Source organism: Gymnodraco acuticeps, unplaced genomic scaffold (assembly GCF_902827175.1).
Source record: "Gymnodraco acuticeps unplaced genomic scaffold, fGymAcu1.1, whole genome shotgun sequence".
NCBI classification, from domain to species: Eukaryota; Metazoa; Chordata; class Actinopteri; order Perciformes; family Bathydraconidae; genus Gymnodraco; species Gymnodraco acuticeps.
This window is the reverse complement of record NW_022990125.1, coordinates 2,267,379-2,291,923: the sequence shown is the minus strand read 5'-3', so window position 1 is coordinate 2,291,923 and position 24,545 is coordinate 2,267,379. Positions and strand designations below refer to the sequence as shown.

General features: G+C 41.4%; 1 protein-coding gene across 2 annotated transcripts in view; it reads right to left on the bottom strand.

Annotated features, from left to right (window-relative positions):
* Positions 1-24,545, bottom strand: part of fras1 (Fraser extracellular matrix complex subunit 1) — a 315,805-nt gene that overhangs the window by 156,327 nt on the left and 134,933 nt on the right. For both annotated transcript variants that reach the window (XM_034216717.1, XM_034216718.1), the window contains exons 13-17: positions 24,127-24,273; positions 8,760-8,903; positions 5,540-5,680; positions 5,292-5,432; positions 4,443-4,610 (exon numbers count right to left, since the gene is read on the bottom strand). In XM_034216717.1, coding sequence (XP_034072608.1) covers positions 4,443-4,610; positions 5,292-5,432; positions 5,540-5,680; positions 8,760-8,903; positions 24,127-24,273 — 741 coding nt within the window. The remainder of the gene's footprint in view (positions 1-4,442; positions 4,611-5,291; positions 5,433-5,539; positions 5,681-8,759; positions 8,904-24,126; positions 24,274-24,545) is intronic.

Below are 24,545 nucleotides of genomic sequence, written 5' to 3'. Positions count from 1 at the left end.
CCATTGTTCCCACCTGGACCCACTGACGCCGACTGACACTCATTTCTGAGGATGATCCTCAGCTTACTGTGTTGCGCCTAATTCATGAAGCTTTGAGTAAGGCAAGGCAAGGCAAGTTTATTTATATAGCACTTTTAAACACAAGGCAATTCAAAATGCTTTACAAAAAATGAAAGACATTAAGAAAATGTCATTTAAAATCAGTCATTAAAAAGAAAAGCTAATAAAATAAATATTAATAAGTAAAACAAAATAGAGATGTAACTTGCTATTCTATGCTGAGAGTGTTCTGAGAGTGTTCAATTGAATTGTTTGTAAAATAAACAAACGTGAAAATCCAATATTATTATATAATATTTTATTTTTTAGGGGGTTTAGAAGATCTAATTTGCACTGACAAATATTAGGTGTCTTTAAAGGTGCTTTTTTTGTTATTTTCTGCTCTTTATGTTGCCTATCGTGTCTCTTGTTAGCGTGAATAGTGGCTACAAACCCTATTTCCATTCTGCGATAACAGCTTTAATTTGAACTGAGACCCAGAGTGTTGGTCCCATGCAGTCACACAGATGAATGGTTGTTAGTCCCACTACTACTCTTCGATGGGCAATTATCTCTTTCAGGATGATTAAGGGAATCCAATTGTGCTAACAGCTATTCAATTCAGGTAAAGTAAACAAAAATGTCTCTGCTGCTTGGCCCAGAATTTTAAAGTAAACTGTAGCGAGGAGACAAGCCAATTAAAGGGCTTAAAGGCTCAAAATCCTTCAAATCCAAGTTATGCAGAATCATGACTCCCCTGTATAGGGATACATTGAGTGTTCTGCAAAAACGTGATGAAAAATGCCAAATGTGTCTTTCTGTATTCAGGCTATGTGTTCATTTTTAATAAGGAGCCCAAAGGTTGAAAACATCCATTATTTAAAAGGCAAAAGCTTAACAACAAATGTGTGTCAAGGACAACCTTTTTAAGGGGCCCTATTATGCTTTTGGGGTTTTCCCTGTTATGTAGTTGTTGTGCATGTAAATGGTCTGCAAAGGCTAAAATCCCAAAGTTCAAGACAGAGGGAGTCTCTCTCCCACACACTGCCCCCCTGCCTGGAGTGCCTTAATCACTCCCTTGGTTACTTCTGTGATATAATGACATCAATATGTAAGACTTGCACTTCTACTGGCTCCAAAACAATGTACATGATAGACATTTCTATGCGGTTGGTCAATCACCACAGAGCTGGCCAGCGATTCAATCAGAGGAGACTGGGCTCTGGTTTCAGACAGAGGGTGAAAAGAGATGCTGCAGCACAGGCAGTATAAGAAAAATAAAGCACTTTGTGTCACAGTAGAGTAACAAAATACAATTATGAAACCTGAAAAAGAGCATAAGTGCTTAAAAGACTCTCCTCGTGTAGAAAACAACACAGGAACTGAGAGAAAAGTACCAACAACAGAAGCGACAAATTACAATGTTTCAGACCTTTAGGAATCCAGGAACCAACAGCTAACAGGAAACTATAAAGACATTCCTCAGAGCACTCTGTAATTGACGTACTCTCACACCTTGTAACACAGCTGCTGAGTGACTGTAAACAGCCAGGACTTATCTGCAACGCCATGGGAAATCCCATAAACAGACCAAGAATAAAACCTTACTTTCTTCAAGTTTCTTTCTAGTTTCAGTTTTCTTTTTTTAACGTGGTATTACTACACAAATAATGGATACTGCAAGACTCAACAACTCATCTTAATTATTAAGGATATGCTGTTCACATCCTGCTGCCTACAAACAGTACACTTTAGTTTCTTTAAACTATGGCCAAAATATTTCCCTAGCCTTCACCAAGATCAAACTTTAATAAAAGTGAAAGAAAGTCATTTTTCAAAGGTGTTACCGTGAGTCACATGACTCAAATCGAACAATTGGTGACTCAAGTCTGTTCTCAATAAGACCTGCAACTACCAATAACTTTCTGAATAAAATGTATTTCCCAAGCTAATACTATATACAGTAAGTCTGAAAACTTCAGGCTGTAAAAACTCTGCTGTGATCAAAAAATGGCAACCTGCAAAATATCTAGCCCCAGAATTTAACGTATGTAACTGTTACGATTATTGTGTTATGTCACGTTTTGTATGTCTTGTTTTGGGTGTTTTTCTGTTCTCCCTGTCGTGTTTTCCTCTGGGTATATTGTCTGGTCCTTTTCCCTGTGTTTTTCCTCCCTGTCGTTAGTTTCCCTGGTGTGTCTAGTTGTCTGATTGTGTTCACCTGTGGCCCTTGTGTTTCTCCTCCCCTGCCCGGCTGTTTCTCGTCTTGTGATTACCCCTCCCTGTATTTAGTCTGTTCTCTTCCTGTGTTCAGTGTCGGTTCGTCTTGTGTCATGACTAGTTCTTCGGTGAGTGTTCTGTTTTGTCTTTGTTTAGCTGCGCCTAGCCTTGAAATAAAGGAGTTTTTCAGTTTATATCTGCATTTGGGTCCTGCCTGCTTCACACACCGTAACAGTAACTCCATCATAGAAGTAACACATGAGGTCACATCTAATTAGCTGATTTTAAACTTTAAAAGAACATGTTACATTTGGTTAACTGATTTTAGAGTCAATACTGTATGTCAATATGTTCAAAAAGGTCTTTATTTTTCTCATACTGCCTGTACTGCAGAACCTTTTTTCACCCTCTGTTTGAAACCAGAGCCCAGTCTGCTCTGATTGGTTAGCTTGCCGGCTCTGTTGTGATTGGTCAACAGCTTCGAGATGTCCCGCCTCTTAGACTATCACATACAATGTGTCAGAGCGCTAGCCAATAGCAGCGCAAGTGTTACATAGTGTACAATGATGTTGTTATGTCACAGAAGTAAACAAAGGAGTCTAATGGAGGTGTTTCAGGCAGGGGGGGTGCAGTGTGTGGGGGAGGAACTCCCTCTGGAGGGAACTTTAATTTAATTGTGACTTTAAGCAAATAGAAAAAAGACCATGACAAACAAGCTATTTTGTGTTTAGAGGTCTTCTATATACTGATGCAAAAGCGAGTGCTATTCATGAAAGACATAAAGAAGATAGTATAAAAACAAGAGTTTCACCAATAACCACTTTAAAGGGGAACATTCAAACCAAGAGAAATGAGTGGGGCTTCTTTCTTTTGTTGTGATATTGGCATCCGATGTTTACAAAACCACTCTTACTGATGCACTCAGATGTCTGGCTGTCAAGCAATTAGCTTTTTTTCAGCTGTGATGGCAACAGCAGCTCATTTCAGGTAACAGCAGCTCCGGCAGAATTAAAAAAATTAAAAAAGCAGAGAGACAGAAAGTAAAGCTGAACAAATCGCCAGTGTTGGCGAAAGATTTGGCTGCGCTGGAGACAGAGACAGAAGGTAGAACTAATACCGTTCCCTCTGCCAAATACTGAGCGCAGGACGGTCAGTGAGCACAAGACTGAGCAGGGAGGTAAGAAGATAGCAGAGCGGTGTTCGTGCTAAACGGATTTCACAGTTGTGGGGTACGAGGGAAGTAAAGAAAACTGATTACAGTCTTTTCATCTCCCTTTTCATCTTTGTTTTTGTCCCGCTTCGAGAGGTTGTGGTAGTGTGTGTTGGTAGGCGGGTAATAATTACTCTCGCTTGACAAACTATCCCCTGAAACCTGAAACCCACCTTAAAAAATTGCCCATTACACGCACAGTTTCACACAAACAGGTGTCTCCACAAACACTGTCTTTATTCTTCAAACAGAAACATGTTCACACACAGCTGCAAAGCTTCATAAAAATGCAATCACCAAAATCAAAACTTAGTCTTGTGTGAAGATGACCAAGAGAAGAATTTATTTTGAGATAATGCACACCATAACACTTAACCTGTGTAGCGTATTAAGTATTGGCCAGGAGAGTAAAAAGCATCTGCATTAGACTCTACCCTAGGATTTTCGTCAATGAAACATACGTTCCCTTTTTAAGTCTGCTCCTAACAAACAAATCTGTATGTACGATATGTAAAATCTGTGGGATTTTAAAGAAAAGTAATAACAAAATGGAACAAACTTGAAATTCAAATAGCATTTTGGCAGCAACAAATTATAATTGAATCACTTATTACCGGATGGATTTTATTTTCGATCAGGCAACTAATTGTTTAGTCTTTAAAATTCTAAAATTCAAATTCTCGTCAAAGTATTTTCTGTCAATGGACTAATTGATTGATGACTAATTATTTCAGCACTTCAAAACTGTTGTGGAATTAATATTCTATCAATATTAGTTTGATTGAAAAATCTAGATTTTCTTTTGTGCTTTAATGACAATACTGCTAGTGATACCTGATCTGTACCTGATACATAGTTTGCTGATTGGCTTGGTGAGTTGCCACAACCCTAGCAATAAACCAAAGAGACCCGCTAGCTTATCCATGCAGGTACTGATCCCCCTGAGTGGATGTAGTCATTTAAACGCACTCACCTCTGCATGTGTGCATGTGATCCAGGAAGCTGTGTGCAGGACACCCGGCTGTGCAGACGCCGTGCTGGAGGGGACTGGACTGCAGCAGGAGGGCTTCCTCTGGTTTCAAACAGCGGAGGCAGTCTGAGGCCAAGGGTCCCACACAGGACCGGCAAGAGGGGTGACAATCTAAAAGGCAAATGGCAAAATTAACCAATTTATTTGTGTTTTTCTTCATTTCTCATGCAGTTAACTATTTGACAGTTAATTTGTTGCTCTGGTTGAGGCTTTGCAGGGGTTTTGGCCAGATCTGGCAAAGTCACTGCAGGAAGGGCGATGTGTTCAGGTACATTAGCATAAGCTTCACGCACCAGCTAAAGGACTTTTTGCAAAGCGTTGGCATTAGGTGAGTGCAGAGCCCTGAAAAAGATAGACAATCCCTACCATGATTTTACTGTGCGAGCGGCCCTATATAGAGTATCAAGGGAGAACATTTGAAAATGATCATTTGGGTCTTTCAAAAAATTACTACGTCTTTTTTTGACTGTACATAAGGTCATTTGATATAAAACCATAGATATAAAATAGAATTCCATATGTTATCATTTATGAAAGGACCTTTTAATTTTTGCAAGGCTTTTATTATGGAGACAGATTGGAAAGGGGGAGATAGGGGGTGACCCGTGTAAATGGTGCCCAGGTCAAAATCGAAACCCACATCCGCCACAGTTAGATTGAGCCCCAATATATGGACCACCATATCTTTCTGGTGAGCTATCGGCAACACCTGTCCCAAACGTATTCATCACTATTAGCTCTTCATATAAGCTTATTTGTATAATCCTGAAATGATTAGATTGAAGCTCTTACTGTGGCAGGTGGTGTCCTGGGAGTAAAGTCCTTCCCCACAGGCCTCCACACACTGACCCTGGTGAAGAAGACGCCCACCTGGGCACAGGGTACACTGGGACACAGAGGGACCCCAACAGGAAGAACAGGAGCTGTGGCAGACTGAGGAACAAGGGAACAGGGTGGAAACACAACCATGGCTGAATCCTTCCTCTCTTTTACTTAAAAACTAAATGTAGGTAGGAATTGGTGTTCAAGATTAATCCTACCTCTGCATCTGCTGTTGTCGTCCAGGTAATGCTGTGCTGGACATTGGGAAATACATTTCCCATGGTGCAAGGCGGCTTCCGGCAGACAGCTCATGCAATTGGGGTTGTCAGGGAAACAGGAGGCACAGGACGAATCGCAGGCTGTGAATCGCAAAATGTAAACGTTAATGGCTTATGGCTGGAATGATGAAATGCTTTGTGTTTAAGTAAAGTCTCCTAACCAAACTCTGTAAGAAGAACTGAGTTTCACTTTGTGACTCGGGCCTTTTCACATGTGAAAAGCCAAACCAAGTTGAGGTGCTTTTGGTATATTGGAAAACACGGTTGGTTAGTTTTGGTCATCATGCATATCGTTCAGTGGGTTACACACTAAGCTTTGAGCTGTTCCTAAAATGAGCTCTGCTGCTCTTTTCAGATCCTAACCTAACAGAACTTTCTGTAATCATCCGAAAGTCAGAAACCTAATACCTCTTTTCCACCGGGAATCTGTTTTGTTGTAGTTTGGTGCCGGTGCTTTTTTAGTTCGGAGCTGGTTCTTGCCCAGCAGTTATTTAGTTCTAAATGTGAACCAGTTTTCGGGGTCTGAGAGTTGCCACTGCTGCGGTAGAAACACCAAACACTGGTTCGCAATAGGGGAGGGGCTCCAAACTGGCCCTGGAACCGCTCTCACACTGGAAACAAACAGGACTATGGTTGAGTTTGTTGTGAGTGCAATTTAAAGTGTATTTGTGTGTGTGTGTGTGAAAACCACCGTGTGGAGAATTCCATATTGACATGACACTTTGACATGCACACAAGCTCAGGCAGATCTTTGCCTCCATCCTAACTGAGGCTGAAATCAATGACAGGTACTCCTACGGCATGCTGGAGGGGACAAAAATAGAAAGCTATCAAATCTAACCCAGAAGGCCCTGAGAGGGAAAACCCCGACAAGTTGAAACCTTCAGCGCTCTCCGGATCTTGACATTTAAAAACACATCTCTAAGCTCAAAATGGCAACTTCTAATGGATTTGACCTTTTTTTCAAGACATTCCCTAGGTTTTTGACATTTTCTGTGAGGCCTCCCTGCTGAGGGCTTCAAGTCCACCACATGAGCCATGAGGTGTTGAAGAGTCTCCCCCCCGAGACCCGCCTGCAGGTGGTTCTAACCAAAGAAAGAGCAGAACTGTGCTGCTAAGTTCACCATCGCCCTGAGGGAGGCCTGTTCTCGCTTTTCTCCATCTCACCGCTCCAAAATAGAAACAATCCATATTCATACAGGATCTCCTTATTCAAATAGCTTCTGAATCCTCATTAGTGCTAGAGAGAGCTGCTAATTAGTGTTTTTTTAGATTGTTTGTTTGCTAACTTTGCTGACTTCATCATTTTGGCACCATGTGCAGTGGAAGCTTGACAGGGATTCTAAAAAAACAAAACAAGCCCAAACAAACCTTCACCTCCACTTGACCACAAAAATAAACCTCTTATTGTCTCAGTGTGTTTTCTGTTTCAGGCCCTGTCACACTGTCCCGAAATTGACACCCGATGGACACACGATAAAGGAAATGTTCAAATTCGGCTGTGATCGTAGCAACATCGGGCCATTCGTGAGGGCATCTAAGCCATCGTATGACCGCCGGTGGAGTTTCTCAGGCTCCGGCAGCAACTTAGTGAGCGGCAACTTCGTAAGGCACTCGTGAGGGCATCTTGTCAAATCGTGTCATCTTCGTGTTATCATCGGTGCATTCACCCTCACTCTGATCGGGGCGAATGCCCGATGGCACCGATGATAACAAGATGCCCTCACGATGGCCTTACGAAGGGCACAATTGACACACAAATTCAACACGAAAATGAACCTTCGCAAGGTCCTTCGGCAATTTTTTGGCATGCCAAAGATTTTGCCACCACTCACGAAGTTGCTGCCGGAGCCTGAGAAACTCCACCAGCGATCATACGAAGGCTTAAGATGCCCTCACGAATGGCCCGATGTTGCTACGATCACAGCCGAATTTGAACATTTCCTTTATCGTGTGTCCATCGGGTTGTTTTATTGCACAACAAAATCATGTAAATATATTATGTAAATAACCCAATTTGTATTCTGTGAAACTAAAAAGGATATAATATATTATTTTGAAGGACAGTTGACAGGAAGTTGTTGTTGTTATGGAAACAACATTACGGAGAAAACGTAATATTTTCTACATATAACGACGGATAAAGTAAAGAACAAAGTCTGAAGATATCAGTACAGTATCATAGTACTGTAACACAATTGTTTTTGGTACTTTCATTGCAGTTGTATGTCTTAAATGTAATGTAAATGTTGCCTTCGTGTGTGGTTCGGGGCCATCTTCGTGCAAAATTCACAATTCCATATTCGTGTGTCCATCGGGAGTCAATTTCGGGACAGTGTGACAGGACCTTTACTGCAGCAGTGCATTAGAATGTGTCTGTTTAAAGAAGAAGCTACACAGCGATAACATTTCAGTCGGATGACTGCGGCTTTGTCAAGTACTTTTTCATCCTAAACATTTAGAATAGCACATATAGCATATCATATCTGCCTGTTTGAAGCTTTATTAATTGGGAATTATTTAATTTTCAAATGTTTAGAATTCAACTCTATATATTTTACTTTTTTTATTGATAATAACAAATAATTCAGATATTTCATGCGGGGAAAATGCATTAGCAGATTTCTCGAAATAGACCAAAGTTAAAACATTTTGCAAAGACACTAAACAATTAAACGTTCTATTACTGAAGAACCAGAGTCCAATTAGTGTGCTCACAGCAGCAGAACATAGACCAAAACAAAACAGAACCAGTCAGGTTATTTTATGTAGCTGAATATAATTTGTTTACGTCTATTTAAGGAAGCTCTGGTAAACAAGTTATTGCAGTAAATATTTTAGGTTAAACGAATGAGGTGAGAAAAAATGTTGAAAGAAGATTTTAAATGTTAAACTAATGTGATTGTTTGAAGACTAACATAAGTGTTTGTTGGGTCTAGGCTAGGTGATATCTTTATTAACCATCAAGGGAAATGTGTACTTAGCATTTGACGCCTGATCTTAGCTTGTATTAGCATTTGTTTGTTGGAGGATTCGGGTTAGGATTACTTTTCCATACTCCTACAATCCTCATATAAAAAAACTTGCTACATCCATAACAGTGTTAAATACAATTCTGCTATTTTTTCCGTAGTGCAGTATTGAAATGTGTAAACGTTACCGTAGCATACGCCTTCTTGACTGTAGAAACCAGCGCCACAGTCAGGGACACATCCCCCGTCTTTGAGCAAGGCAGCCGGGTCGGAACAGGACACACACTCCTGCTGGCCCGGCCCACGGCATTCTGAGCACGACTCATGACAGCCTGGAGGATTTAATAGAAGAAAAAACGTGTCCTGTAAATAAGCATTATATTAAAGAAAAAATATCCAAAGATTGTCAATTTGTTTTGGATTTCTAAAACTCTTTTAACTTTCAAGTATGTGACAAGCTTTGAAAATCACCTGCACTTACTAGTCCATTACAACTCAAAATAAACGTCACTATGACAACAATAAATGGAGAAATATGGTCATTCTCAATGAAAAAAACCATTTCAAAACTCTGGAGGACCAATTCTTGAAACTAAAAGATTGATTTGAAAGAAACACTAAATACCTTGGCATTGGAATGTGCATGTAGGAAAGAAATAGATGTTTATAAAGTATTTTAAATGCCTGTGTGTGTGTGTGTGTGTGTGTGTGTGTGTGTGTGTGTGTGTGTGTGTGTGTGTGTGTGTGTGTGTGTGGGTCTTCATAGCTGCCATTACCAGTGAGCTATGTGTGGAGTGCACGCACAAATATTTGTGGGTGTGTTTGTGTGTGGGTGTGTGAGAGAGAGAGGGTATTAATGATGTAAAAACAAAGAGAGAATGAAATAAACCAGGAACAAGGCGCACTCTCAAACACACAATCTCATAATTCCATTGAATTAATCTTGTTTAGTTTTTGATGAAATGTAGTGTGTGAAGTTCATGTGTATCTTTGCATACACACTCATCTGTGTGTGAGTCCTTGTAACTAATACATAGCGAGGAAAGGAACACCTTTAAGGACATTGTGCCTGACCTCCCTCCTTTCAGACCCTTTTCGAGGCTTAGGACTTGTTTCTAAAGGGCCCTTATTATGCTTTTTGGGTATCCCGTTCCTGTAGTTTGTTATGTAGGTTTTTGTGGAGTGAATAACTCTGCAAAGGCTAAAACCCTAAAGTTCCCTTCGGAGGATTTCTTACGCAAAAACATCCCCCCCCCTGCCTGAAACACCTCAATTTGCCTTTGTTCATCTCCTTATCATAATGACATCACTATGTAACACTTGCGCTTCCATTAGCTAGCGCTCCAATGCGTACATGACGATGATAAGCGGTTGAACAATAACAATAACAACAGAGTTGGTCAGTTAACCGACAAGAGCAGACTGGGCTCTGGTTTCAGACAGAGGGTGAAAAGAGGTGCTGCAGCACAGGCAGTATGAGAAAATGAAAAGCATGATATAGCACTTTTTGAGCACTTATGTCACAGTAGAAGCACAAAATACAAATATGAAACCTGAATTTGGCAGCATTTGGTTAGGATGGGTATCTTGCTGTGATGGTTAAAATTAGAGTAAGGGCCTAGAGAATGTGTTACCTCAAAGAGTATCCTCGCAAATCTACAACTACAGGGGAGTGTGAACACGTCAAAGCTCCAAAAACCTATGTCAACACCAACTGGTATACAACAACGCATGATTTCCCAGCGATCCACAGACTGAAGCTAGATGCCACAGAAAAAAAGACAAAACAAACTATAGGAAAACACAGGAGTGCTGTGGATACGCTGGCTCTGATACAGACAACTCTGGCACTGACAACACTGTTTGCTTCACGACTAACACCAGATTTCTAATGCACACTAACTGCTGCACTCTGGTTCCAAAAAGTATTAAGGAACATTTTTCATCCTGTTGTCTGCGGTCTGCGGAGGCCTACTCCCACCTGTCGAGTACGGCTGTGCTGAGGTGAATTTTCCCCGGAGACGTCGCGGAGAGATGGAGCGGCTCCACCTGCTGCAGCCTGCTTTCCACCTGTCTGGTGTCTGCGATCTGCGGAGGCCTGCTCCCACCTGTAGAGTACGGCTGTGCTGAGGATTTTCTCCCGGAGACGTCACGGAGAGACTGGAGCCCGAAGCGTGGACCCACCGGGCCTGTAGTGCTGTGCGGAGGAGGATTTTACCACGGCTGGGGCCTGCCTTCCACCTGTCCTGGTTCTGCTGTTGCGGAGGCCTGCTCCGGGGATACCACGGAGAGACCAGAGCGCTTCCACGCTGCTGCTTTCACCGGTCCTTTGCTGCTTTCCTAAGGAGGATTTTTCTCCAGGAACATCGCGGATACTGTGTGCTGGTCTGGGAAAATGGCCCATATCGTGATTCTGCTGTGCCTATTAACTGTCTTGGACTATGAGAAGATCTCTAGTCATCCTGAGAAGTCTACTGGATTCAGGTCTGTTCTGCCACCCGCAGAGAGATGTCAATCATCAAAATCGACCGAGGGGGGCCAGAGATATGGAAAATGCACCCAAATGCAAAAGAAAATATCTCTAAAAAGGTGAAATGTCACTTGTTTTGCATCAATCTTGATACAGGGTACTTATTATATGTTATAGTTTGGATTCCTAAAGCTTTTAGTCCACTATCCCATCATTCAAGGGTGGTTTTCACTATAAGTAATGGTTTATTTTTGGACGGACACTATTATTTAAATTGTTTTAATATGTTCAATCTGAATTTACTTTAAAATAAAAAGATTCTATATTGATTTTGACTTCTCTACATCCAACTCACAGGTTTATCATTGCTTTGAGAAAGATTATTAATTTACCCTTTTTAGAAGTGAAGATATAGCCAATTGTTCTGGGAATGTCATTTTCGAGCCTGAGGCCTGAAAAACAGGCACAGGGCTTAACTGTTAAAGTGTAAAATCACAATGTAGATGTTCTAGCTTCTGAAAAAGGTGTTAGCTCTTGTAAACATAAGAAAATCAACTTTAAGGGACTAAGTAATAACTAATCTATCATAGCAAACTTATATTTCCTTATTTGTGTTCACATTGAGCATGTGAGTTGTAAAACAATAAAAGATCAATTGCCAGTTGGAAATTCAAACCTTGAGAATTTGATGGTCCGCTTTACAGTATCAGTACAGTATACCGCTGTATATCAAGATTTGAAATATGTATGTCAGTAAAGTATACACGATTTGTAATTACAGGTGATAGGCTAAGGGGGCATAACACCTCTAGCCAGTTGACCAATCACAACAACGCCAGTCAGCTATAAATCACTTTTTGAACATTAAAGCATTTAAACATGTCAAAGTAGAGGCACAGAATACAAATGAAAACAAACATAATGCCATTTTAAGTTGCAAACAACAGGCTGCAAAGGATTTGAATGAATGGCACACTCACAGACGTTTCTTGGTTACATCTGTGTGAAAAAGGTTGAAGATGCCAGTGTAGGTTTAAAACTATCCTTCAATATGACAAGTAGATTGACAGTAAAAATAGCCTGTTTCTCAGCTTTCATTGCCATCATGGACCTGCCTATCCTCTTTCTCAATAACTCTCACAATCTGAGTTTCTGAAGTTGTCTATATTCTCTCTCTTCCCCCCCCCCCCCTCTTTCTTTCCTCTGTCCCAGGCTTTTTCTTTCCCACAGCCTTCTGGCTTTTTTCTCGCGTTTCACATTGGATTTATTTTCATCTTTCTTTCTGTCTGTGTATGTTTCTCTCAAGCTTCTGTTAAATTGTAATGTATCTCTTTCTAGCCGACCCCTTCTTCATCTCAGTGCTCAAGGGTCCATGCGACCATCTCTATAAAATGAGAAGATACTGTAAGCAAACCCTGCTGAAACACACTCAATAAAATGTACAATAATTGAAATCACAATTTATCAAGTATTAATCCCTCATTGAACCGCGACATTCAAACATTGGTAAACTTTTTAATCAAATATCTTTTGATTAAAAATAACCGCTGTCTCTTTAAGGAATAGTCATGCTGGATATTCAAATCTAGTTTTCCTGCCGATGAAGCAAACATGCATCCATAAGCATCCCTATGGACAAGATTTATAAATACACACTCCCCCCCCCCGAAAAATGGTTGTGTCCAACAAGGGGATTACACATCCTTTACCTTGCCCCTCACAGGAAAGCAATTTATTTTTTCCGTGCAGCCTGAAGCGCAAAGTTATCAGCAAATGTAATCCTAGCAGGCCAGTTGCCAAAAACCTCCTCTAAAGCCTACTCTGCATAAACCAGGGGAGGTGGAGATGAATGCACAGTCACACAGTACAGGGGATAATCTTCACTTTCTCGCCTTCTGGGACTTTAAAGAGGGGGGGTATGACATTACTGTGCTGACGTGGTTCAATGGCCCCGAACCTTGAATGATAAAACGAGATGTGATGAGAGATCCAGCAATTAGACTGAGCACGCAAAAAAGCAGCTTTTGCGAAGAGGACAAGAGTCAACAGAAATGAATAAATAAAAAGTGTATTTTTCTGAAAACCCTCATTATTAGCAGTAGCGTGGCGTGGGAAAAAAATTAGGGGAAGCCAATAATACGTCCTTTCTTTTGGGTCGGGGGTGTGGTGGTCAATGTAATAACGTAACCAGATGAGTGATTACAGCACCCGTATTATTTTACACACATTTGTATCATACAGATGCAGAACTTACACACGCCTGTTATCTAACCGACAGGTCCGCACGCACTCTCCAGCCGAAACTCTAATAAGCATTCATTCACAAACTAAATCAGAGGAGACCTTTAACATTTTTCGTCCGATTCGTTCCTTTTTTCCTCTCTGTACACAGCTCCAGTTTGGGCATTGGCCTGTCATCAGATTTATTTTTAGTTGCTGCTGTAGCGGAAGTTTAGTACAATTATTTTTGATTAAATACTCCAAATCTCCACCCTCCATAATTGCACTTGCTTCAGTTGCTTGCTACTTTCTAACGGCGGTGAGAGTGATGCAGTGACGCTATCTATTTTCTATCGATTAGATTTATGATTCGAAAATTATAAAAGTAGGGTAGACATGTGGATATTATCCCACTGAACAAAACGTGCATTTATCTAACAGGTTCGTTTTCCACTGACCCTATTTCGAGCTATTTTCCAAAATCCTATGGAGAAATCCCATTGCTTTTTAATCGAGGGAAACCCATAGGGGAAACCGAGCGCAGCTTACTTCCGGGTTTTAGGATGCGTCACTGCAGCACTAAATTGATGCGATTTGATTGGATTGTGAGGCAAGGGCCAAGAGCCTTGGCATGGCTCTATATGGCGCTGGCTCTGACTAATCACAGGTTGGCAGGGGCATGACGTGAGCCTTGTCTGATTGGTCAATCCCTCCATTTTTTTTCACCAAGGGAAGCCAATTTCGGCTGGCCTCCTCTCGCAACAGTGAGTGCAATCTACTGTTTCACCATAACATCTAGAGGGGCACTGTTTCACTCTTTGTAAAATACTCAATGAGAATGGGGGAGAGACGGGCCGGCAGCAACACACAGCAAAGAATTTCCAAAACTAAACTAAGTGTTTTTATTTATTTATTAAAATTATAACTACAATCCGAAAAAACAGGGGAAGCCTGGCTTCCCTTGGCCTCCAGGAAAAACGCCACTGATTATTAGAATGGAATCGCCTATTTCTCAAAAAGCATATGGTATCTCTTTCATTGGAGAGGCTGCACAACAGCACAGAAACAAGGCTATGACTACAAATTGTACAACACTTCTTTACAGCATGAACAAATAATAACATTTCATCCTCCAAAGGTTTCATTACATTTTATACCATAACAGCTTTTTTTGGGGGGGGGAAACAGCGGTAGGGAGCCAGTGAAATGTTGTTTTCCACATGGCTTCCTTGGCTACTGACTGCCACATTCTCAGAGAATCTGAAATGCAATGGTCATGTAACAGAGGGGGGAAGAAATATGGCTGGTTCAATCAAGGAAGAATCTATCCGTTACAGCTTTCTTGAGATTTCACAAAGAAAAGAGCTTTATAAATCATCACTAACAAAAACAGCTATCATTGCATATACTGTAGGTTTTAGGTTTACATATGTGACCTGCTCCATCGAAATCACTCACATTGACCGGAAGACACATTTTGAGTTGTATACACGGTTGGAAAGAGGAGATTCCGAGCTTTCTAATGATATCAGGATTGTTTTTGTACTCCAAATATTAAGCAAAATATGTCACATTATATAATGACTGTCACCGAGTCATCATTTTGAGAAAAAGGCCTTCAAAGTTTCCTCTTCTCTGGAATCCATCGATCTGATTGATTATTAGCGGATCAAATGATCAAAATACTACGGGGGGGAAGATATTTTCGTTGGGATTACTGGTCTGGGGGAAGCACGCAAGTGTGTGTGTGTATGTATACGTGTATGTGTGTGTTTGTGTATTTTTGCCTTTGTGTGTATTGTGTTTGTTTCCCGGGGAAAACACTCACGAGAAACACGGCTGTTGTTATGCCTGCTGTGACGTTAAGTTACTCCGTTCTCCGCTTGTAATTATGCCGTTACAAGCTTCAAAGTTGTATTTATCATCTGAATTTGCCGAAACAAGTTTAATATTCTGAAAGCCAAGACTTTGTTTATTTGAAATCAGATGAAAACAAACTGTAACGGACCCTGCCGTGTTATCTATGATTACTATACTCTTACATTCATAATTTCAGCCGGAGGGAGGGGAAGCAGGCGGCGCTGCGGAACAGCAGAGTGGCCAGTGAGAGCTGTCATCTGCCCTTTACAAGCGTCAAAAATGTATTTATCGTGTGATTTTGGAAATAAAAGTTTCATATTCTGAAAGACAACTTTGTTTATTTAAAATCAAACAAAACACCCGAACCCAGAAAAACTATTTTGTTACGCAAATCCACATTTATTTTGAAATGAGCCGTTGCGGGTCACAAATAGGTTTTAGAGTATAAATATAATATTTCTAAAAAGCTGTGAAAAAGAGATCATGTAAATGAGTGTCTATTTGTTAGGTATGCATGGAATTAAAATAGTGTCTCTAAAGACACATTATCTTGCAGTATGTAAGGGGCTTCATGAATGAAATAAGAATTAAAAGCTTGATTTAAAATGTGTTGTAGTGCGCTTCGGGCTACAGAGGACTATTAGCTCCGCCTCCATATTGTTAAATAGGTGCACATAATGATCGGGGATGTGACCTAAAACAGTTATAAATGCATCTCTTTCATTTCATCTCAAGTAATGTTTTTAGGAGTTGAGGTGTAACAAGGTTAAAGTATTTGCATATGAAGATGCAGATCCCTTTGAAAATGTCTTCTATATAACTTTTGGGAGTTCACAATTATGTCATAAACTACTTCCTGCCCAAAAGTGATATTAAAATGTAAGAGATATTAATGGTGACGTGTGGTGGACATATTCTAGACTGGAAATCGTGGCAGGAAGACAGTTTGTGCTACATGCTAATGGTGTTTATCTCCCAGAGCCATAAAAGACAAGTGGGCAATAACGTATCGGGAAAGTGGGTTAAAGAGGACAGTGGAAAAAGGAGAAGTGGGAGGAAGCAGAGAGAATATCTTTAGCAAAACGCCTCCCATAATTATTAACAACCTGACTTTAAATACACGCAGAAGCAGACGCAGTAAAGCCTTCCGTCATGAGCCCAGAGGCATTTACAGAAACCCACCGGGGCCTCCGGGAACGCACTGGCTCTGGGTGGTCCTGGTCCTCTGCCAAGATCTACTACAATGTCTCCAGCGCTTTCCAAACACCGAACACTATTAACGACTGTCAGCTCTCATCGACTCTACCTCTCTTCTACCTCTCCCTCTTTCCTCCCTTCTTTATTTATTTCCCCCCGTAAACAAGCATTAGAACAAGAGTTCACTCAGGCTAAATCCACGCTAATAGCCTCGACCTAATCACATACTGATTTACACAGGCCCACTTTCCAATCCTCTTTTTCTCCTTCAACAGGAGAATCTGCTATGGAAACTCCAAAAGGGCTTTGCCCTCATGGCAGCCAATTGGAGATTTAAAGCTGGCTAGTTACCAAGGGGTTTGTGTTGGGAAAAGAAAGTATTTCTGAATCGCTAAAACCTGGTCAGATACCGAATGAAGGCGAATTACTTTGGTGTTCCCAGTCAAATTTGCACGGTCTGTTTAAACTGGTCTTATTTGAACACAAAAAACATTTCTCATCACCAAATATTATTATACACCCTTTTAAGATGTTAAACATGTCTCAAACTGCTGGTTTACATAAATAACTGCATTGAAACACTGTAAATGTATTCCAAAATGAACATGGTTGTAGATTTGTGGGCGTGTACCACCTGATTACCATATTCTAGGGATACCCAATAATTTCCTATGGTGGTCATTTTTGACAGGGAATACATTAGGTGTAACAAAGTTGACTAAACCACTCAAAAATTCACTGAAGGAGTGATCAGCAGTTGTATATATTCAAATGCCTACTGTGGAGGATATCATAAAGCCTTGAGGCAATCAAATGTAAAACACAATATTTATGATTGATGAAAGTAGTAAATTGGTCAGATTTCACCCAAACATGAAAGGAGGGTTATTTGCTTTTATTGCATCATTTAATAAAATGGAATATTTGCAGTACTAATGCAGGGTAGATTAATACATGAGAGGGGTATTCTACAATGGATGCCGCCAGCGTGTATGCCAACAAATGAGAACAGAGGCATCGTAAATGTATAAAGTGGGATATCTACCATGGGTTTCTGCTATAGCTAATGTATCCAGTACAAAAAGCTAGATGGATGGAGGCAAGATACAAAAGAGCTGGTTTTCCAACTACGGCTGCTGCTGTGTATCGAATGTAAGGCCGTTCAAGGAGCTTGTGCACTGGGAAGTCTTGAATTCCAATCCTCTTGACAATATTCATTAAGGTGTGAAATCGAGCTGCAGAACCCGGCTGTGGTTACTCTCTGCTCTCCCTCCCACTCCTGTATCTCTACTTTCTATTTCTACCCATCATCCCCAGGAGTCACAGCAGGTCTTCCCCACTTGATGGAGGCGCTTGGCTAAACCGTTCAGAGTGTATTAGCATGCCCACAGGGGTTTAGCTCACTGAGCCACGGGTTTTATTTATCGGTCCGGGCTTTCGAGCGCTGGGAGACCTTTAAAGTAGATTGGGTTGAGTAACAGTCAATGTAGACGTCCCTTGTCGTGTATTTATCCTGCATTAAGCACCGTGTACAGGGGGATCTAAACTCCCGTCTTGCTTTATTTCACTGTTAAGACAGCAGAGAGCCTTGGTAGGTTATAAAACAACAGTGCATGTGTCTTCATAAGCTGTAGGTTGACAATTGTGTCTGTGACTCAGTTTAAGTGAGGTTATCATGTTATTTTCCTTTCAAACACTAAAATGTTTTCCGGCCAAACTACCAAATGGATCCTACTTGGTCAGAAAGCAAGACTAATTGACTAACTAGAAAATAGGTTAACCTACATTATTACACAGCTTAGTTGAATACTCAATTCTGATTGGTAATTTGGACATTTCAGAGTTGTTTAAACTAGGGCCGGGACTCGATTAAAAAAATTAATCTAATTAATTAGAGGCTTTGTAATTAATTAATCGAAATTAATCGCATTTTTAATCACATATACATATTTGACCTGAGAACAGTGAGAAGCAATTTTTTTCACATGGATTTTAGTATACCATTAGGCGCATTCACACCGCAGTACTTTTCCCACAAAGGTTCATGAGAACTTAGTTCATGAGAACTCTTTGAACCTGGGGGTGGATTAGGCAAATGAAGCCGCTGACGTCACTTCTTCTTCTTCTGCTTTGGGTTTACTGGCAGGCCGCAAACCACTTCACGGCGTATACTGCCGCCCAAAGTCCCCGGCCGGAAGTCCCCGGAGTTGGGGACTGGCTTCAGTAGAAGCTTCTACTGAAGCCTTCCGAGTAAATTGCCAGAACGCCGACACCTCCTCATCTCCACCGCTCCCATGTTTTATTTTGTGTTGCCATAAGTTAGTCTCTCTGCGTTTCTGCGCTGGGCTAATGCTAATAATGCTAATGCGAGGATAATAAAATGGCGGCTTCACAAAACTTTTTGGGAGTTTTACGGGGCGTGGTTTGCAATCCGCCCAGCCAATCAGACATATAGCTCTTTTCTCACAAGAGAGCCGTACGAAAGTCCCTGCTCTCTAGCAGCTCTCTGCTCTCTAGCAGGGACTTTCGTGGGGGTAAAAAGGTTCTCATGAACTAATTTTAGTACCGGCTCTTTTTGGTGTGAACGCGATAAAAGAGGCTAACGTCCACGCTAGCTTCCACGCTAGCTGCTATATGTTTTGCATTGAGGTGATACTTGAGGCTTGATGTGCTGCGGTGATATGCGAATTCCTTTTTGCATAATTTGCACACAACCGTGCTCTTATCGACGCTTCCATCCGTAAGTTTTTTAAAACAACATTTCCCACTGTTGTTCACTGTGGTTTGTTGTTGTCTGAAGTCAAGAACGTTAGTTGGTGCTCCAGTATAATCGGTACGCCTGAAACTCATCCAGTGAGAAACGTTCCGTGGTGCAAAAATAAGTGCGATTCAAATGCGTTAATTTTTTTAACGCGTTAATTTTTGTGTAATTAATTAATCTTAATTAACGCGTTAAAGTCCCGGCCCTAGTTTAAAGACATTATGCCTAAACACAATCTGTCTTTTCATGTAACCATCCCTACTGCAGTATGGTTAAATGTTTGGCATTTTCCCCTTCAAATCAAATCAAATCAAATTTTATTTCTATAGCACATTTAAAAACGATTTTCGGTCGAGCCAAAGTGCTGCACATGCAGATAATAAATAACACATTCCTACCGATGTAAACAGAAGACAATAAATTACAACATCAAATATAAAAATCAAACACAGGGAAGTGTCATGAGTCGTGCTCTGCTCTGATTAGAAGGCCAGGGTGAAGAAGTGAGTTTTTAGTTTAGATTTAAAAACCCCTAGGGTCTGGGCCGACCTCACATGGAGGGGCAGAGTGTTCCAGAGCCTAGGGCCAGCCGCCGTGAAGGCTCGGTACCCTCTGGTTTTTAGCCTGGTTTTAGGCACTACCAGTAGCAGCTGGTCAGCAGACCTTAACGCTCTGGCTGGGGTGTAGCGCTGGAGGAGTTCAGCTATATAGGCCGGAGCCAGCCCATTTAGTGCTTTAAAAACAAATAAAAGGATTTTAAAATCAATTCGGAACAGAATTGGAAGCCAGTGTAGTGAGGCCAGAATTGGGGTGATGTGGTCACGCTTTTTGTGGCCGGTGAGGAGACGTGCCGCTGCGTTCTGCACTAGCTGCAGGCATTTAATTGAGGCCTGGTCCATACCCACGTATAGAGCGTTGCAATAATCGAGTCTCGAGGTCACAAAGGCGTTGATAACCCTCTCCAGGTCTTTAAAAGATAAAAAAAGACTTGGTTTTGGCCAATACTCTTAATTTAAAAAAAGCAGGATTTCACTACGCTGCTGACCTGCTTGTCGAATTTAAAAGTGTTAGTAAAGGTCACTCCAAGATTCATGCATCCTTCAATGCAAGATCCAGAGAATACACCAACAGCCTGAGAGACATGTGTAGCTTTGTTAATCAAAACTACACTTTTTTTTTGTGTATTGTAGAAGAGAATCGACGCAGCATGATGCCAGAATCCCTTTTTTTTCCTCACCTGGGTTGCCAACTTCTATCAAGTTGTTCATGAAGATGACTCAACGCAGGAGTTTTGTTCTCCAGACAATTATAAAAATGTCAAATGAAAAGATGAAGAATGTTTTTGCTGATGGAACTAGAAAGATTGGTCCCTTGTACCTGCCTACCCATCACCTCTGTGCACTACGCAAGTCTTAAAGCCCTGATTGGTCGGTGTCTATTGTGCAGTCTGCCATGTTGCCAGTCCTGACACAATAGACATTTCAGAAGGGCAATAATGTTCTGTACACAAACAAAGGAACAGGTGCATTCAGAGGAGAGCGAGACAAAAATGTGTCATTTTTGTAAGATGAAATATTTTGATCGCGGATACAAGCGGCCGAGATGGGTTTTCTCCGCAGGGTGGCTGGTGTCTCCCTTAGGGATAAGGTGAGAAGTTCGGTCATCAGGGAGGGACTCGGAGTTGAGCCGCTCCTCCTTCGCGTCGAAAGGAGCCAGTTGAGGTGGTTCGGGCACCTAGTTAGGATGCCACCTGGGCGCCTCCCTAGGGAGGTGTTCCAGGCACGTCCAGCTGGGAAGAGACCAAGGGGTAGACCTAGGACCAGGTGGAGGGATTATATCTCTTCGCTGGCCTGGGAGCGCCTTGGGATCCCCCAGTCAGAGCTGGTTGATGTCGCCAGGGAAAAGAAAGTTTGGGGCTCTCTGCTGGAACTGCTACCCCCGCGACCCGACCACGGATAAGCGGGAGAAGATGGATGGATGGAAATATTTTGAATCAGATGAAGATGATATTTTTTTCTTTTAAACCCCCGTTCTCAAAAGTATGGATGAATGTTTGGCTTCTGATTGTATTGCCTTCATTTGAACTTGTGGAAATTAGACAGGACCATAAGACAACCTAAAGAAAATAACAGAGGGATTTGACAATATAAGCTATTTTCTTTATTATTAAAAGAGACTTTCTGTTTTTGTCCTGTGGGTGTTGGGTGATTGACAGGAGGCAGAGAGTGTAGCTTATTGCAGCAGTAATTATGTTGAAACACACCCGGCTTCACTTGAGTGAAATAACAATTAAATGGCAAACTTAAGCCAAAAGCCAATTTAAGACTCTGGGATTTCCAATTCCATTAAATGTTCTTCTCTTTCTTTGTGCAAATAGTTTTTTATAATGTTCTTTTGAAAGACTTTGTGTGCAGACAATAATAGGGAGAGCAGGGAGGAGAGAGCCACATATTGGAAGAAAGGTACAAAAAAAACACTTCAAAACGTAACTTCATTGAACTTTTCCACACAATTCTGCAGGGAAGATCAGTCCAGCTAGAATGCAATAAAACAGACTTCCTAGAACTTATAGTCAGCAAAGCCACAACACTGACGCAATAATACTCGGACCCCCAGAGAATGTGCCTACTTACGTCACATCTTAAAATATTCAGTTACAAAATCCACTCAACTTACCCTGAAACAATCCTCGGGAAACAAGACACAGAGAGAATATGAGATTACGATTTACCAACTGTGGACTGTGAAGGCACTTTCTGCCCCAAAGCCAATAGTTTGAACTGAAAGTGGTTGGCAGGAAGATGATATACTATATCTTCTTTCAGATGTCAGAATGCGATGGGATTAGATAACAACAATAGAAAGAATTGGAGAAAACAAAGCATAGTAAAATATCAAGAGAGGACAGCTTGAAAGACAAAAGAAGGACTTCCTTTTATAAAAAAAGAGAAAAATCCAGCATTTGATGTAAAATATTTCAGATCTTATGAAGTTCATGCATATATTTTCTAAGACAACATTTTTCTTTCCAAAATGAATGAAATCATCAACCATGTGTCCAGTCTTTAAATCTTTAAACATGGAAAATAGATTTCCTTTAGTGGTTAGATATGTAGTAGTGTCTGAAGAGAGCCAATTTAGTTAATAAAATGAATGTGAAAACCTTATCCCTCTCATCTCAACCGTAATTTAGCAAATCTTCCAGAGAAATTAAAACACTAGCTAGACTGCCTCAGAACTACTGACTCCCCTGCCTACAGTATACAACTCCAGATGCCACTCCCACTACTCTTGCTGAGTCATACAAATGTTGATGGCTGTTGGAGATATTGTATATTGTCACCGACATTATAGCTGTGTATTATAGAGCATTACACTTTATCCAAAATAACACATGTTGGACTCATAATAATAGGTTTCCACTCTCCGTTTGGATGGACACCCTTCAATAAAAACACATGGCCAACTCATTTACTCACTAATGTCCGGAGAATGGTTTAAAGATCCCCTATTATGCAAAATCCACTTTTTCATGTATTTTCTACATCAACATGTGTCCCCTCTGTGGAAAGAGATTCTGAACGTTTCAGGAAAAAAGATATCTTTTTTTTTTTTGAAACAGGGCTGAAACAGAGGGGATTATGGGATGCTACAATGGCTGATCTGTTTGGTGTTTGGAGCCAGACACTTCAGAGACATGTTTGTATATATCTGAGACCTATAATATATTGATGAAAAACAATATAATAGGGGACCTTTAAGGCTTAAAATAAAGTCTTGTGTTCCACTGGGAGATTTCAACAAGTGTGCCGGACATAGGTAGCCCTGAACAAAAACCCTCCTGTTTGCTATCTTGGCTTCAAAAAGGTGGAACAAGATTCATGAAATATGATATTCTGATATCAAGACTGCTGATCTTCCCTCACAGACAAAACACCCACCTGTTTCAACTACACCTTGGCTGTTATACCTAACACAAAAAATGAAGTACTTAGTAATTCCCCAGCACTTACAATGGGTTGGGTTGTTTAAAGCGAATGTATCTGCTGCTTTCTTGCTGTTCTGAGTTTGTATCTTCAGGTTCTTTTGCACTGTAATTTACTGGATAAACGGTTTGGCTGAAGTTAAAGTAATGTTACATAATGTGTTGTTTCAGATACATTTCTTAGGTCTCTCTTGATCTCAATAGGCGCATTCACACCTCAGTACTTTCCCCACAAAGGTTCATCAGAACTTAGTTCATGAGAACTCTTTAGTTCTCATGAACTAAGTACAGATCGCGTTCTCACCAGAATAAGTTCCTGGGGGTGGATTAGGCAAATTAAGCCGCTGACGTCACTTGTTCTTCTTCTGCTTTGGGTTTACTGGCAGGCCGCAAACCACTTCACGGCGTATATTGTCGCCCGAAGTCCCCGGCCGGAAGTCCCCGGAGTTGGGGACTGGCTTCAGTAGAAGCTGCTGGGACTCCCAGCAGCTTCTACTGAAGCCTTCCGAGTAAATCGCCAGAACGCCGACACCTCTTCATCTCCACCGCTCCCATGTTTTATTTTGTGTTGCCATAAGTTAGTCTCTGCGTTTCTGCGCTGGGCTAATGCTAATGCTAATAATGCTAATGCGAGGATAATAAAATGGCGGCTCCACAAAACTTTTTGAGAGTTTTACGGGGCGTGGTTTGCAATCCGCCCAGCCAATCAGAAATAGGAACCTTTTTCTCCCACGAAAGTCCCTGCTCTCTAGCAGGGACGGAAAAGGGGGTGAAAAGGTTCTCATTAACTAATTTTAGTTCCGGCTCTTTTTGGTGTGAACGCAACATTTCGGAACTATATCGGAACTAAAGTGGGAAAAGTACTGCGGTGTGAACGCGCCTATTGAGACTGCCTGTATAAATAATGTTTAAATAAAAGTTATTATGGAATTGCGTCTTTCCTCGTGTGGCCTTCTCAGTTTTTGCACGGTGTTGGTGTTTGAATCCGAGCCAAATCTACATTATGACCTCCAAATGGTATCATAGGTCACACAAAGGTACCTAACAATCTGTTATACTCACGGCGACAGTGTGTGTTGTCGTGCTGGTAGGAACCCGGAGGACAGGAAGCCAGGCACTCGCCGCTATCAGCGTTGAGCAGGGGCTGCTGGGGGCCGCAGGACTGGCAGTCCCACCTGCTGGAACAGGTGGTGCAGGATGACTGGCAGGCTGTGGAGGAGGAGGAGGAGGAGGAGGAGGAGGAGGAGGAGGAGGAGGAGGAGGAGGAGGAGGAGGAGGAGGAGGAGGAGGAGGAGGAGGAGGAGGAGGAGGAGGAGGAGGAGGAGGAGGAGGAGGAGGAGGAGGAGGAGGAGGAGGAGGAGGAGGAGGATTCTGGGTGTCAGTCACTTCAAAAACATTTATTTTGTCTTCTTATCCGAGACAGCAAACTAAAGTTAAGTAAAGCAAATGAAAAATAACTTCAATTTCTATGTTTGCACAAA